The following is a 16,004-nucleotide window of genomic DNA, read 5'->3' as shown; positions in this document are numbered from 1 at the left end:
CCACTCTCGGCAGCAACTCACATCGTTTTGGGGGTTAAACGTCCACCTTTCAGCAGGAATAATAGTTGTATTGGCTAAGCGGTAGATGAAAGGTAGTTAAAACCATGAGCAGGTGCTCATCAACAATCATGTGTCCTGCGATGCGAAAAGTTACATAAAATAACAACTAATGTCGTTGTTAGATGAAATAACATCTTATATAAACTAATAACACATAATAACCTGGTTTTGTATTAAAACGAATCAAAACGATAACCTGTGAACACGCAATAATTAAATCGGTCAATGATTAAATTGTTACCAATGACGGTGAACCCAGGAAAGCTGCCAAGCTTCATAACATCTCAGTCTTTCAGTCGGAGGATATCCGATCAGTCCTTGGCATTGATACATCGAATTTCAATTAGCATTTTAAAACTCGTATATCCTGCTATCCTAAACGTAGACCGCAGGAGTGTGACGGCGAGGAGGACCAAAACCAGCCTGAAATCCCAGAGGAGCTTGAAGACCCAGAGGAAGCAGAGCCTGTGGGGTCGAAGCCTGTGGGACCCGAACCTGTGGAAACAGAGGAGGCTGCTGCTGAAGAATCAGGTAGATTATCGATAGGGACGACTAGGGAAGGGAGGTTTGTTTCAATCTATCAAGTGCCCTGTGAAAAAAACATGACCTGTGTTGAGGTCATGTTTTCGTACCTCTACGAGGTTGACGTCTTACGCACACACACACACACACACACACACACACACACACACACACACACACACACACACACACACACACACACACACACACACACACACACACACACACACACACACACACACACACACACAGAGACATTTAAAAATCGTCTTTTCCTATGCATATTAATTATTCAATTATTCAAATCTAATCTTATTAACTGGGACAGAAAGTCTGAGACGCAGACAATTTCTGACCCAACAAGGCCTTCATAGAGTGCTTCTTTATGTTGTCAGTTAACCCAGTATTTGGATTTACTCCCAATTTCAAGCGCCGGAGTCAGAAGAAGAGTCAGAGTCAGAGGAGGAGGACTCGCAGCAGGACTCCTCTGGAACACAGGGTACCTCTGGACCAGAACCTGTTACAGAACAACCACAGACAGGAGAGGAAGGCGCTGACACCACTGCAGCCAAAGTATGTACTTATGCCCGCCACCCCATAGCTTGTTCATCCCTGGTAACAAGAAGAGACCATTCACCGCACTCTTTTATGGCTTATGGCGGCCACAGGTGTGTTCCTGGTGTTTTAAAGACGTGTTTGAGCTGTGCAACTGGTGTCTTTGAGGCATGTCACAGGTGTGTTTGAAATGCATTGCAGGTGTGTTTGAGCAGTGTTACAGGTGTCTTTGAGGCATGTTGCAGGTGTGTTTGAAATGCATTGCAGGTGTGTTTGAGCAGTGTTACAGGTGTCTTTGAGGCATGTTACAGGTGTGTTTGAGCAGTGTTACAGGTGTGTTTGAGCAGTGTTACAGGTGTCTTTGAGGCGTGTTACAGGTGTGTTTGAGCAGTGTTACAGGTGTGTTTGAGCAGTGTTGCAGGTGTGTTTGAGCAGTGTTACAGGTGTCTTTGAGGCATGTTACAGGTGTGTTTGAGCAGTGTTACAGGTGTGTTTGAGCAGTGTTACAGGTGTGTTTGAGGCATGTTACAGGTGTGTTTGAGCAGTGTTACAGGTGTGTTTGAGCAGTGTTACAGGTGTGTTTGAGGCGTGTTACAGGTGAGTTTGAGCAGTGTTACAGGTGTGTTTGAGCAGTGTTACAGGTGTCTTTGAGGCATGTTACAGGTGTGTTTGAGCAGTGTTACAGGTGTGTTTGAGCAGTGTTACAGGTGTCTTTGAGGCGTGTTACAGGTGTGTTTGAGCAGTGTTACAGGTGTGTTTGAGCAGTGTTACAGGTGTCTTTGAGGCGTGTTACAGGTGTGTTTGAGCAGTGTTACAGGTGTCTTTGAGGCGTGTTACAGGTGTGTTTGAGCAGTGTTACAGGTGTGTTTGAGGTATGTTACAGGTGTCAATGAGGCGTGTTACAGGTGTGTTTGAGCAGTGTTACAGGTGTGTTTGAGCAGTGTTACAGGTGTGTTTGATGTATGTTACAGGTGTAGTCCCAATGCCTGGGAATCCCCCTCCAGCTACTCCTGTTTTCCATTAGTAGTAGTAATGTGAGATCCACGATCCAGGGTGAAGCCCATTGTTGTTGTGATTTATCTGAAAGTCTGAGTCACTCACCTATTTTTTTGTTGATTGTGTAGGATGAGGAAGCTGCTGGAGAGGGCAGCTGTGGTATGTACAAATATATTATACCTACCTTTTACGTTTCCACGTTAGACACAGCCTGACATATTGGTTGTTTGTGTAGGATTTAGGATAGTTTTTTAAAATTTAGGGCAATGGGACTTCATTATCCTGTTTTAGTGTCTCTGTCATCTCACACAGTTGGTTGGACTGCCTACCTTAGCTCACCTGCTACCTGTTCTGACAATCTGTTCCTGCTACCTGTTCGTCCGTTCAAGCTACCTGCTCCTCCTGTTCATCCTTTCTTGCTACCTGTTCTACCTGTTAATCCAACCCTCTACCTGTTAATCCAACCCTCTACCTGTTCTACCTGTTAATCCAACCCTCTACCTGTTAATCCAACCCTCTACCTGTTAAACCAACCCTCTACCTGTTAATCCAACCCTCTACCTGTTAATCCAACCCTCTACCTGTTAATCCAACCCTCTACCTGTTAATCCAACCCTCTACCTGTTAATCTAACCCTCTACCTGTTAATCCAACCCTCTACCTGTTAAACCAACCCTCGCCCTGTTAATCCAACCCTCTACCTGTTAATCCAACCCTCTACCTGTTAATCCAACCCTCTACCTGTTAATCCAACCCTCTACCTGTTAATCCAACCCTCTACCTGTTAATCCAACCCTCTACCTGTTAATCCAACCCTCTACCTGTTAATCCAACCCTCTACCTGTTCTACCTGATAATCCAACCCTCTCTCTGTGACTCCTCCTCTGCCCCCCCCCCCCCCCCCCCCCCCCCCCCCCCCAGCGCCCGTCAGCTGTGAGGTCCTGAAGACCTATCTGATGAGCGTCCCGTACGTGTCCGACTGCCTGGGCAACCTCGGCGCCTTCCTCAAAGAGAACGGTGTCTCCCCCACCAAGGTGGGCTCCGCGCCCGCCCAGCTGCTGTCCGACGTCACCAAGCGCCTGCCCTCCCTGCCCCCCGAGCTGCGCCAGGAGCTCTCCAGGATCCGACTCACCCAGGTGCCCCGCAACATCATCGAGACCCTCACGGAGCTCGTCCCCGCCCGCTCCGAGGGCTCCGGCGGCCTGGCGCGCTACCTCGGCCTGACGGCGGCGTCGGTGCCGTCCGTGTCGGGACTGTCCCAGAGCCTCGCCGCCGTCCCCCAGAAGGTGGCGGCCATCCCCGCGCGGGCGCAGCAGTACTACAACAACGTCCAGAGTCGCCTCAACAGCCTCATGCCACAAGATGCCTAAGAAACAGAACCAGCAGCAGCAGCAGCAGCAGAAGAAGAACCCCCTCATTAGCGACCAGGACCAGGACCTAGAGCTCAACCGGCTAGTGAGACCGACCCCCCTGCCCCCGCCCCTGCGCTCCCGCTCCCCCTCCCCGTCCCCCGTCTCCCCCGGCGGGAGCGCCCTGGACCTGCCCAACGTGCCTTCCTACCCCCGCCTGCCCCCCATAGCGAGCCCCCCGTGCCAGCAGACCGGAACCCTCCCCCGCCAGCTGTCCGGCGTCTCGAACCCGGCCTTCTGCATCGACGACGAGCGCGAAGCCCCGGCCAGACACCCGGGTACCTGTCTGTCTGTCTGTCTGTCTGTCTGTCTGTCTGTCTGTCTGTCTGTCTGTCTGTCTGTCTGTCTGTCGGCCATCTTTTTCGGGCTGCCTGACCTTCTCTCCGTCTGTCTGTCTTTTGTTTTGTTTGTTTGTCTTTTTGTCCATCTGTATTTCTGTCTGTCTGTCTGTACCTCTTATGCTAACCTGTGCTGTGTCTGTGCTGATGTCTCTCTCTCTCTCTCTCTCTCTCTCTCTCTCTCTCTCTCTCTCGCTCTCTCTCTCTCTCTCTCTCTCTCTCGCGCTCTCTCTCTCTCGCTCTCGCTCTCCCTCTCTCTCTCTCTCTCTCTCTCTCCCTCTCTCTCTCTCCCCCCCCCCCCCCCCCCCCCCCCCAGGGAGCTCCAGACTAAGCCTCCGTCCAGAGGTCAACGTCGAGGATGTGGACTCGGACCAGGAGAGAGGAGCAGGGTGGGGGGGAGGAGGGCGTGGCCCCCGGAGCCCTCCCCAGATAGTCCTGACCCCCCAGGACTCCAAGCTGAAGACCCTCGCGGTCCCCGTCACCCCTAAAGGAGGCCGCCAGAGGTGAGAGGTGGGGGGGAGACGTTGGGAGAGCTCTGGGAGGGGTTCGGACAGACTGAAGCAGGCTTTAGGGTTAGGGTTCGTTGTTTGGTTTATATTTAGTCCTTCAGTCATTTGCTTTGGACTTACAGGTGAGGATGAGATCATTCAAAGCACACGAACAGGGTGACTGTGGCAACGCCTAGTTTAAATTAGCCTAGTGTAAATATAACTGTTTGAAAGAGTGCAGAGTAGCCTTAGGAATCACAAATTAAGCTTTGTATTTTTTTGGTATTATCATCAATTCAATGATGAGGGTACAGAAGACAGATCATTTGAGGGGCGCTGGCAAAAAACGTTTTACTCTTCAACATTGAACTGTTTATGGTAGTGAGGGGTACTCCAAGAGGCCAGCCTACACAATGCCCCCTGCCCCCACTTGTGCATGCCACTGTACAATGTGAAATGTAATTTTGAGATTATTGCAATTGGTGGCTCCAAAATGCTAAACCTTTTCCAAAGCATCCTACAATAAAACGAGTGCTTACCTCCTTAGCTCAAATTGAAATGGAACCATTACTCAGGCATTAATGTGTTGGTTGACAACTTAAGGTGGATAGGGAATCAAACCAATGTCGACAAACTTTTTTGCGTTCTCCCTCTTTCCCTCTACACCCTGGATGCCAACAGCAAGGCAGCAGATAAAGAGTAAGAATAAACACTGATGTGACCCCTCTTTCCATCCATCTACCTATCTACCTATCCTACCTGTGTCTTATCTGTGCTGCTATGCTGCTCTGTGTAAAACTGATGTGAGTGTTCCCAAATGTCATACTTGTCATTTTCGAAAAGTGAAAAAAAATAATTTTCTGAAAGACCAAGTTTGATGAGCTCAGTGAAACAAGAGTCTCCAAACTGACTCGTAGTTAATATGAATACAGCATACATTTAAGACAGGATAGACATTCAGCCTTCTCAAATGACATCTGCGATTGTAGTAGACCTGCATGCACACCATACTCTTTCTCTCTCTTTCTCTTTTCCTCTGCCTGTTCTTAATGTCTTTCTACTGTCTTATCTGACATGTACGCATAAAGCCAAACTTAACCTCACCTCTTCTTAACTTCTAGTGGAAGAGATCGCAGAACTTTCTGGACAAAAAGGTAAGCTATTCAGTCATAATCTCGTTATCATTGATCATCCATTCCCTATGCAGTGTGCTAGCCACACTCAATATATGTATGCATATCATAAATACATGTTCTTCATTCACTCACATTCATCATATATATAAATGTGTGAATCTTGAGTCACACTGTGTGAAATGTTGTACTATTGTACTATCCTACTAACACTCAATAGCCATGTCTTGCTCAGTCCTCAAAGACAAATTCTAATGATTAATACATTAACCATAAATACTAACATCCAGTCCTGGCTTAAAGGTTGAAGCGGTTATAGGTTAAATTTATATGTTAAGATGTCGATGTTAGCTTACAAACAACAGAGCCAGTGTTCTTCTCCTACACAAAGTGTAGTTTATGAGACAATTCTAAAGGTTTCCAACTTCTAACATCGTAAGTAAACACACTAGTAAATGTGCTGTATATTCATTCAGGGTGGAAGTGATTCATTCGTTCTTTTGTTGTTTTCCTGTTGCTTTTACCATCTGTTGTTTTAAGTGCATTGGGTTCAAGCAATTCATTTTTTTAGATAAACGGGATATAAAGGAATATATATTTGAAATTAATTATATTGTTACTACTATGGCATTTTTGCTTTAAGTGTTGTCTATGGTTTGATAACCAGCCTTGTCTTGTATAATGCATTCGTTGGACAGGACCTGGTGTGGAATGTGTGTTCTGGTGTCTAAGTGTTTGTTGGTTAATGTTTTTAATCACGTCTGTCTTCCATCTGGGCAGTAAGAAGAGCCAGTCTCACAGCGAGGAAGACGATGACGAAGGACCTGTCAGAGCCTGGTCAAGCCAGACCAGCCTGCACCACACAGAGGACAGGTGTGCACACACACTTCACACACACACACACACACATACACACACACGCACACGCACACACACGCACACACACGATAACAAAGAGGGTGATGATGATGAAGATGATGATGCTGATGATGATGATGCTGATGATGATGACGATGATGATGATGAAGACGAATATGATGATGCTGATGATGACGATGATGATGATGATGAAGATGAAGATGAATAAGATAATGATGCTGATGCTGACCCCAGGGATCGTCCGGCGTCGTCGTGCAGCCAGACCAGTGCGGTGGTCAACGAGCGTCTCCAGGAGCTGGTCAAGATGTTCAAGGAACGGACGGAGAAGGCCAAGGAGAAACTCATCGACCCAGTGAGCTCTGACGACGACAGCGACATCACCCGTAAGGCCCCCACCCCCCCACACTTTGTACTTCATTCATGCAACCATAAATGTTCCGAAAATGTACTTTCTCTCTTCCTTTGTTCCTACTTCTGGATTTTCAACTCTCTCCCTCCCCCCTCTCTCTCTCTCTCTCCCCCGCTAACTCCCCCCTGCACCTGTCCTTAGCCCCGCCGGCTCCGCCCCCGCCCGCGGTGCCTCAGGTAGCTAAAGAGGAGGCGCCGCCGGGGAGTGCCTCAGCAGGAGGAGGAGGAGGAGGAGGAGGAGGAGGAGGAGGAGGAGGAGGAGGGGAGGAAGGGCCTGAGGAAGGCGAGGTGAAGACAGGGAGGTGCTGCAAGGTGCTCAAAGTCCCTCGTTGGATCGGAGCGTGCGTGAGGCTCCGTTTCCCCTCCAGCATCGACCCCTTCACCAGTAAGAGCCCCCGCCCTCCCTGTCCTCACCATGAATGGATGTTAAGAGCGATACACAGCGCTACTTACTGCTACGCGCCGTCGCTCCTGACCCCTGACCCCTGTCCCTCCCTCATCTCTCCCTCCCTCCCTCCCTCTTTCTCTCTTCCTTTCCCTCCTCACCGATCACGCGTACCTCCCTGCCCCCCTACCCTCTCCTACCCTCCCTTCTCCTTCCCTCCATCTCTCCTACCTTCCCTCTATCTTTTCATCCCTCCCTCCCTCCCTCCCTCCCCCCTCCCTCCCTCCCTCCCTCCCTCCCCCCCCCCCTCCCTCCCTCCCTCCCCCCCATCTCTCCTCCTTCTCTCCCCCCTCATCCTCTCTCCTTCCATCTCCCTCCATCTCCCTCTCTCCCTCCTTCCCTCCCTCCCTCCCCCCCTCCCACCCTCCCTCTCTCTCTCCCTCCCCCCCCCATCTCTCCTCCTCCCCTCCCTCCCCCCCCCATCTCTCCTCCCTCCCTCCCTCCCTCCCTCCCTCCCTCCCTCCCTCCCTCCCTCCCTCCCCCAGACCTGATGTATGTGCTGTGGCTCTTCCTGGTGACCCTGGCCTGGAACTGGAACGTGTGGTTGATCCCCGTGCGCTGGGCCTTCCCCTACCAGACGCCCACCAACATCTACTACTGGCTGCTCACCGACTACTGCTGTGACCTGGTCTACCTGCTGGACATCACCCTGTTCCAGCCACGCCTGCAGTTTGTCCGTGGGGGGGACATAGTGGTGAGGAACGCTGCCTCACTCCTAGACCTAGTCTGCTCTGGGTGGGGGGTAGGTCTGGTTCCAAAACCTATTAGTCTGGGTCGTGGACCTAGTAGTCTGGTTCCTAGAACTAGTGGTCGTGTTTCTAGACCTAGTAGTCTGGGTCCTGGACCTAGTAGTCTGGTTCCTAGAACTAGTACCGGTAGTTTGGTTTGTAGACCAAATAGACTGGTTCCCTAGACCTAGTAGACTGGTTCCCTAGACCTAGTAGACTGGTTCCCTAGACCTAGTAAGTCAGGTTCCTAGAACTAGTAGACTGGTTCCCTAGACCTAGTAGTTTGGTTTTTAGACCTAGTAGACTGGTTCCTAGAACTAGCAGTCGGGTTCCTAGACCTAGTAGTCTTGTTTCTGAACCTATTAGTCTGGTTCGTAGACCTAGTAGTCTGGTTCCTAGAACTAGTGCTCGTGTTTCTAGACCTAGTAATCTGGGTCCTAGCACAATTAGTCTGGGTCCTAGACCTAGTCTCATACGACGAAATTTGGAGATAAGTGAGTAATGTCTGGGAGTACAGTAGTACAGTAGTACCTGTAGCAGTAGTACCTGTCAGTAATAAGTCAGTAATAAGTAGTTGTATGACGACTTATTTGAACAAAAATTAGTTAATGTTCTGCCATCTTGTTTGTGTTACAGTGTGACAGAAAGGACATGAGAAAAAACTACATGAAGACTAACCGCTTCAAGGTACGTAGTTCAGGTAATCGTTCTCGGGGTGTACAGACCCCGTGGGCGACTGTGGCCTGACGTCAAACCCCCGGTCAATCTGGTTACAATCAGTTCGCCCTGTAGCTCATCCTAGCCGTGACAGGGTGTTTTAACTGTATGTGACTGTGTGTGTTTGTGTGCTTGTGTTCTGTGTGTGCGTGCGTCCTTGTGCAGCTCGATGTAGTCAGCCTGGTACCCCTGGAGTTCTTCTACTTCATCACAGGGATCAACCCTCTACTCCGTCTCCCCAGACTACTGAAGGTGAGCCTCCAGTGACCCCCTACGCAACACCACTCCTGAGCCAGGTCATTCACGGGCAGGGAGGGCTTAGCCCCCATTACTCTAGGGTTAAGTACTAGGTTAGTTACGGCGGGGTTTTGTCACTGTAGTTAATCTTACTGTATGTTGCTGTGGGGTTAATAGTTTCTCTTGGGGACTGTAGCCATGACGTCCCTCCCTGACGTCCCTCTGTTCTTAATCTGCAGTACAACTCATTCTTGGAGTTCAACAATCGCCTGGAGGCCATCCTGACTAAAGCCTACATCTACCGGTAAGACGACGTGCTACCCTTCAGACTGCACGGCGATGAGTGGGGCTTTAAAACAGCGCCAAACGATCCGCGTTCCACCGTGCATGTGTCTGGCCTTGGTTCCGCTTGACGTCGTTTTCATGTAAATAGACTGCATTTATATCGTGCTTTTCACATCTGTGTATACTCAAAAGGTTTTGCAATCAGTGCATTCACCCACTCATCCAGTGGGGTGAATGACAGTTAGGGTTCTGGGGGCGAACACTCATGATATCAGGCACTGCTTTTTTCCTTCTACTTTCCATTTTGGAAAACTGACTGGAAAGGACAGTTGCTGACTAATTGTTCTTCAAAATGCAATATGAAGCAGTACTCTGATGCTAGAGTAACGCGTGTGTGAGTGTGACGTTCCTCCCGTACTTTCTGTGTGTTTCAGCGTGATCCGAACCACCACCTACCTTTTGTACTGTCTCCACTGCAACGCCTGCCTCTTCTACTGGGGCTCGGCCTACGAAGGCCTGGGCTCCACCAAATGGGTCTACGACGGAGTGGGCAACGGGTGAGATCAGGAATAACATTCACCCACACATACTCTGTCTCTCTCTCCCCGTCTGTCTCTCTCTCTCTCTCTCTCTCTCTCTCTCTCTCTCTCTCTCTCTCTCTCTCTCTCTCTCTCTCTCTCTCTCTCTCTCTCTCTCTCTCTCTCTCTCTCTCTCTCTCTCTCTCTCTCTCTCTCTCTCTCTCTCTCTCTCTCTCTCTCTCTCTCTCTCTCTCTCTCTCTGTCCGTCGGTCTTCGGTCGACATCTCTCTCTCGTCTCTCTCCGTCAGGTCGGTCATCTCTCTCTCTCTCTCTCTCTCTCTCTCTCTCTCTCTCTGAGTCTCTCTCTCTCTCTCTCTCTCTCTCTCTCTCCAGCTACATCCACCTCTATCACTCTGAACTCCTCCACCTCTCTGCCCCCCTCCCCCCTCAGCTACATCCGTTGCTACTACTTTGCGGTGAAGACCCTCATCACCATCGGGGGTCTGCCAGATCCCACCAACCTCTTCGAGATCGTCTTTCAGCTCATCAACTACTTTGTAGGAGTGTTTGCCTTCTCCATCATGATTGGCCAGGTGGGTTGTGGGCGGGTTTGCCGTCTCTATTGTCATCGGTCACGTGGGGTTGATGAGTCAAGACTTAGGCCAGATCCCATTTCTACCTTACCCCTTTCCCTTACCCCTCCCCCTTGTTTTGAAGGGGTAAGGAGAAGGGGTAAGGGGTAAGGGGTAAGGGGAAGGCGTAAGGAGTAGAAATGGGATGGGGCCTAACTTCACTGACCACGTGTTGCATGAAGAAGCTGTGGCAGTTTTACACACAACAATGTCCTCCTGTAATGACAAATCATTTCAAGATTAATTACTCAGCAAATACTAAAAAAGCATTGCTACCGACCTAATAACTACAAAGACAACACTCCTATGCAACCCAAACCCCCCAAAAAATCATTGAGATGGGCCAGCAATGGGAAGATGAAAAGGCTGGACAATATAAATTTCAGATTTCTTTATGGATTCTGGACTAAATCGGAAAAATGTAGAGCAACGATATGGAGGAACAATTATGTCACAGTGTTGTTCTTTAAAAATCCACTTGGAAGCTGGACAATAACAGAAGCTAGGATGTAAACATATGGTAAACCGCTATATGGCAGATATTGTAAGCTGACCCTGGGCGTGTGTCTATATGGTCCCTAGATGCGAGACGTTGTGGGGGCGGCCACATCGGGCCAGACCCACTACCGAGCCTGCATGGACAACACCATCAAATACATGGCCACCTACCGGATCCCAAAGGATGTCCAGAACCGCGTCAAGACCTGGTACAACTACACCTGGGCTTCGCAAGGCATGCTGGGTAAGTGGTCTGTTTCCCTAGTGTATCTAAATAAGCATCAAGGTTATAGGAGACATCCTCACAAATGAGACACACATAAAGGTTGCATTTCGTTAGTAGGGACCCTTACCTTCCCTTTGTTTTTGGTTGGTTGTGTTTTCTTCAGATGAACAGGAACTGCTGTCTCAGCTCCCAGACAAAATGCGTCTGGACATCGCCGTGGACGTCAGCTACTCCATCGTCAGCAAGGTCCCTTTGTTCCAGGTAGAACCCACAAAAAAAAAAAGGCAAATTGTGCATTTTCTCATGAAATGGTAACATGTTAGCTGGCATGTTATAGAATGCTATTTAGCATAACTTTGTGTTGAATCTGCTGATCCCTTTACGCTAGAGCGCACATGCTTTCAGGCTAGCATGCTAATTGAGCCCACACTGGCCTTTCAACCACACTGTTTATATAATGTGAAGGCTTCTTTAAACTGTTCTACTACTCAACTCACGAGAATCACCTTAAAGGTGTCACATTTTACCACCAGGTATGAGTGTGATTAGCCATTACAGGCAGTTTTGAAAATCCATCACACATCTAGGTGGACAGGACCCACTAGTGATGTCAGAAGGCTGACAGAACACTCACTGTTTCTCCTCTCACCAGGGATGTGATCGCCAGATGATCTTTGACATGTTAAAGAGCCTGCGGTCTGTGGTTTACCTGCCCGGGGATTACGTCTGTAAGAAGGTACGTCGGCCAGCGTCGGTTTGCTCTGTGTTTCCGTTTACTTCAGTATGGTTAGTTCTTTGGAACACAACATGGTCGACAGCGAACGGTGTGAATGTGTGAACAATGTGGTGTCTCCTACAGAACAGTCAAGAGAGCAATTAGGAAAACAACTAACTAATATTTGTATGCATGAGATGGCATTGTTTTTTAATGTATAGAATTGAGGAATCTCAATATTGAAGATATTGTAGAAGATGGTTCCGGGCGAGCACCTTCCTGTTTTGTCTCCATAGGTCTTTGTTATTTTCTGTTGTTGCTGTTGTTGTTGATGTTTGTTGTGGTATCTTCTGTCTTGGGAAAAAAAAAGCTCACTATGTAAACGGGCGCATTTGGGTGGCCTGAAAAGCGCTACATTAATGCAATTCATTCGTGATGAATTATGACGTATTAATGTTGTTTTGTCTTTGGGTCCGTCAGGGCGAGGTGGGCCGGGAGATGTACATCATCAAGGCGGGGGAGGTCCAGGTGGTTGGCGGACCGGACGGGAAGACCGTCTTCGTCACGCTCAGAGCGGGATCTGTCTTCGGGGAGATAAGGTGAGGGGGGTGCCAGAGAGCAGGGGTGTGGGGGGGGGGGGGGGGCTGTGTTTCAAAGCAAACAAACCCTTCCTCAGTCTTTAGTAACAGTCAAATGTTGCACCTGTATGCACCTCAACCATGCCTTGTTCCCGTATGTCTTATCGCACGAGAAATGAAGAGTTATGAGGGCTGATGCAACTGTGGATGTGCAGTCAGAAGATAAGGTGTTGGATGGTAGCTTTTATGTTTTTATGGTCTCTTCTAACCTACGTCCTGCTGATGCGCAACAGCTGCTATTGTGAATGGGGGGAGATAGACACCTCACGTTGAATGTATGGAACATGTCTAAGGCTTTTTTTCGTTTTTTTCATGATTTACACAGAAATATATTCTTTTAATCAGCAGATCGGTTAAACATTCCACACATCTCAAGGTTGTTCCTTTTAGTGTGGAAATATGTGAACAATGGCCTCTGGTGGGGAATTTATGCATGCAGGGTTGCTGGGATCAAATCAACAGTTGAGAACTAAATGGGGAGAGAGCAAAAAGGCCAAGAGGTGGTGAAACCACTGAATGTTTCTTATTTTTATAATTTATTAAAAAAATAAATAAAAAATAAATAAAACAAGAAAGTTCTAAATACAATCTGAGAATCATGAGCCTAGATGACTTGATGAGAAGACAATGAGAAAGCAATTCACACGGTTTAAACATCGAATTTTGTATACAGTCTCCTGGCAGTAGGGGGCGGTAACAGACGCACGGCCAACGTGATCGCCCACGGCTTCGCTAACCTCTTCATCCTGGACAAGAAGGACCTGAACGAAATCCTGGTCCACTACCCCGAGTCTCAGAAGCTGCTCCGCAAGAAGGCCAGGTGAGAGAATGGCAAACGTCACTGGACGCTCTGATATTCTACCCTTTTTTTACTAACTTTTATCCAAAGCTGCTTCCATTGACACTTTTACCTTTTGATTTACACGTCATTTTGCCTGGGAACCGGATTAATCTCTCAAGCTCGTGTTTCATTTGCTCTGAATCTAAGGTCTGGCTCCCCTCCCGTACAAAACGATTTCTGCCCGGCACGAAGTAGACCGACCAATCATAACCGTTTATCTAATTATGAGGCGGGATTAATACGATGACGGTACAGAGGAGTGCCGTAGAGGCATGTTCAACAACAACAAAGATGGCTGCCTCTGCCGGTGACCTGAACTGGACATCTTCAGAAGCAAAATGTCAGGGCTGCGTCGCCTGTTTTGTTGCTATGACTGGTTGTAGGCCTATCCGATTGCGTCATCGTGGGATGAATGTCCTTTACGATCAGGTCAGGGTGCGGCATGATGCAACAGGTAGAAGCCTCCAGAACATTTGTGCTGGGAGTCAAACACAAGAAACACAGCCAAGACACTAATCTGCCCCTCAGTAAGATTAGGATAAGACTTTGTTTAACAATCTAATCATCAACTCAGATGTTGGCGGTATGCAAAGAGCAGGACATTGTGTGCTTTGAGTTAACACTCATATCTATGCCGAATATGAACCATCAGCGATAACACCGCCATCTCCACTCCCAGGAAGATGCTGAACAACGGGAAGAAGCCAGAGCCCAAACCGGAGACCAAGGCAACGTTCCCGGCCCCCCCGCCCAGGGCAGAGACCCCCAGGCTGCTACGAGCGGCCCTGGAGATGGCGGAGAAGGCGTCGGGACTCAAAGGAGCCCTGGCGAAGGTCAAGGCTGGCTCCAAGTCCAGTGTCTCCCTACAGGTGAGCTGGTGTCATCACACGCCACCAGCGGGAGGAGGAGGGACTCATATGCTGTTCCTAATGTTACTCTATCACCCCCCACACACACACACCCACCCACTCACTCACTCACTCACTCACTCACTCACTCACTCACTCACTCACTCACTCACTCACTCACCCACTCACTCACTCACTCACTCACTCACTCACTCACTCACTCACTCACTCACTCACTCACTCACTCACTCACTCACTCACTCACTCACTCACTCACTCACTCACTCACTCACTCACTTCTTTCTCACACACACACACACACACACACACACACACACACACACACACACACACACACACACACACACACACACACACACACACACACACATATGCCTTATTACAAATAGATGCTTGCTAACGGAAAAACATGCTCACATCTAGACCAGTGTGTGAGCAGGTTGAGAGAGGCAACATAACTACCCCCCCCTCCCCCCCCCCCCCCCCCCCCCCCCCCTGCCAGAGTCTGACAGCTAAGCCTATTTCAAGAAAAGCTTAGGCTTACTTTTCATCCTGCCATCACCTCGCACCACACACACCACACACTCCTGATTATCAATTACTCCTCACCTATTTCAATATATATTCGTGGTGGCCAGGACAGTGAAGAGATACAGGACAGTGAAGAGATACAGGACAGTGAAGAGATACAGGACAGTGAAGAGATACAGGACAGTGAAGAGATACAGGACAGTGAAGAGATACAGGACAGTGAAGAGATACAGGACAGTGAAGAGATACAGGACAGTGAAGAGATACAGGACAGTGAGGAGATACAGGACGGTGGCTGGAGAAAGAGAAGGACAACATGCAACATAAGCCAGTTCAGTTCAGTTCAGTTTAAACGTATTGTCCCAAAAGGGAAACTTGCCTTGCAGTCAGGTACACATAAACAAAGCACAAGATGCACAAAGAGGACGCACAACAAAGAGATACACAGGCTAATATAAGTAGCCTGCAGGCCGAGATCAAATCAGAGTGCTACAGAATGCAAACGATTAGATTAGAAACGCTAAATCTGATCCCCCAGAGGGAGACTGGGTTTGTCACCTACTGTATGCACGCAATCACACGCACCCTCCCAGAGTGCGCGGTACACAGCAGCTCAAACCAATGTAACGAGGCGTGGGCGGTTCTGCTTCCCTCCACCTCTCCGTCCAGCGCTCCGACTCCTCCACGGCTGCCACGCCTTCGCCGGCCCCCCCGCGGGTCCCCACCGGGACTCGGCCACGCCCTCCTCCGCCAGCTCCGCAACGCTGCGTTCACCGGCCCGGCGGCTCGCCGGCAGCCCTTTGGCGACGCGCCCCGCGTCCCGTTCTCATGCCGACCGAACCCAGTCGCCCGTGGCTACGGGACATGGACAAGAGTTGGGGAAGGGGGAGAAGGGGGAGGGGAAAGAGGGAGGGAAGGAGGAGGAGGAGGAGGAGGAGGGGAAGGAGGGAGGCAGGAAGGCTGAGGAGGGGAAGGAGGGAGGCAGGAAGACGGGGGAGGAGGGGAAGGAGGGAGGGAGGAAGACCGAGGAAGGGAAGGAGGGGGGGAGGAAGGCCAAGGAGGGGAAAGAAGGAGGGAAGAGGACGGGGGAGGAGGGGCAAGAGGGAGGCAGGAAGACGGGGGAGGAGGGGAAGGAGGGAGGGAGGAAGACCGAGGAGGGGAAAGAGGGAGGGAAGAGGAAGGAGAAGAGGAAGTAAAGAAGTCATGAAGGAAGGAGAGCTGATAAAAAGGCTCTCAGCATAGTGTCAATGCCCGGGTGTTCCACCCCCAGCTAAAGGGTATCAGGTCGATCTCCAAAGGCACAGTCAACCCGAAGGCATCCTTGAGCAAGATGTCC

The 16,004-nt window shown here is 49.6% G+C and overlaps 1 protein-coding gene across 1 annotated transcript in view; it reads left to right on the top strand.

Annotated features, from left to right (window-relative positions):
• LOC115550753 (cyclic nucleotide-gated cation channel beta-1-like) overlaps positions 1-15,580 on the top strand; it is a gene marked incomplete at its 3' end in the record, with an annotated part of 32,102 nt that extends 16,522 nt beyond the window's left edge. The window contains 24 exon segments of the mRNA XM_030366038.1: positions 446-591; positions 1,013-1,155; positions 2,262-2,292; positions 3,055-3,505; positions 3,507-3,820; positions 4,197-4,383; positions 5,050-5,067; positions 5,490-5,522; positions 6,282-6,374; positions 6,615-6,802; positions 6,931-7,173; positions 7,719-7,927; positions 8,598-8,648; positions 8,844-8,930; positions 9,155-9,219; positions 9,635-9,757; positions 10,170-10,311; positions 10,933-11,092; positions 11,238-11,335; positions 11,727-11,810; positions 12,270-12,388; positions 13,101-13,247; positions 13,948-14,137; positions 15,338-15,580. Coding sequence (XP_030221898.1) covers positions 446-591; positions 1,013-1,155; positions 2,262-2,292; positions 3,055-3,505; positions 3,507-3,820; positions 4,197-4,383; positions 5,050-5,067; positions 5,490-5,522; positions 6,282-6,374; positions 6,615-6,802; positions 6,931-7,173; positions 7,719-7,927; positions 8,598-8,648; positions 8,844-8,930; positions 9,155-9,219; positions 9,635-9,757; positions 10,170-10,311; positions 10,933-11,092; positions 11,238-11,335; positions 11,727-11,810; positions 12,270-12,388; positions 13,101-13,247; positions 13,948-14,137; positions 15,338-15,580 — 3,565 coding nt within the window.
• Between the last annotated feature and the right edge of the window lie 424 nt (positions 15,581-16,004).

The sequence above is a fragment of the Gadus morhua genome, chromosome 9, assembly GCF_902167405.1.
Source record: "Gadus morhua chromosome 9, gadMor3.0, whole genome shotgun sequence".
Classification (NCBI taxonomy): Eukaryota; Metazoa; Chordata; class Actinopteri; order Gadiformes; family Gadidae; genus Gadus; species Gadus morhua.
Note: the sequence above shows the minus strand (reverse complement) of the source record. Positions and strands in the feature narration are given on the sequence as shown.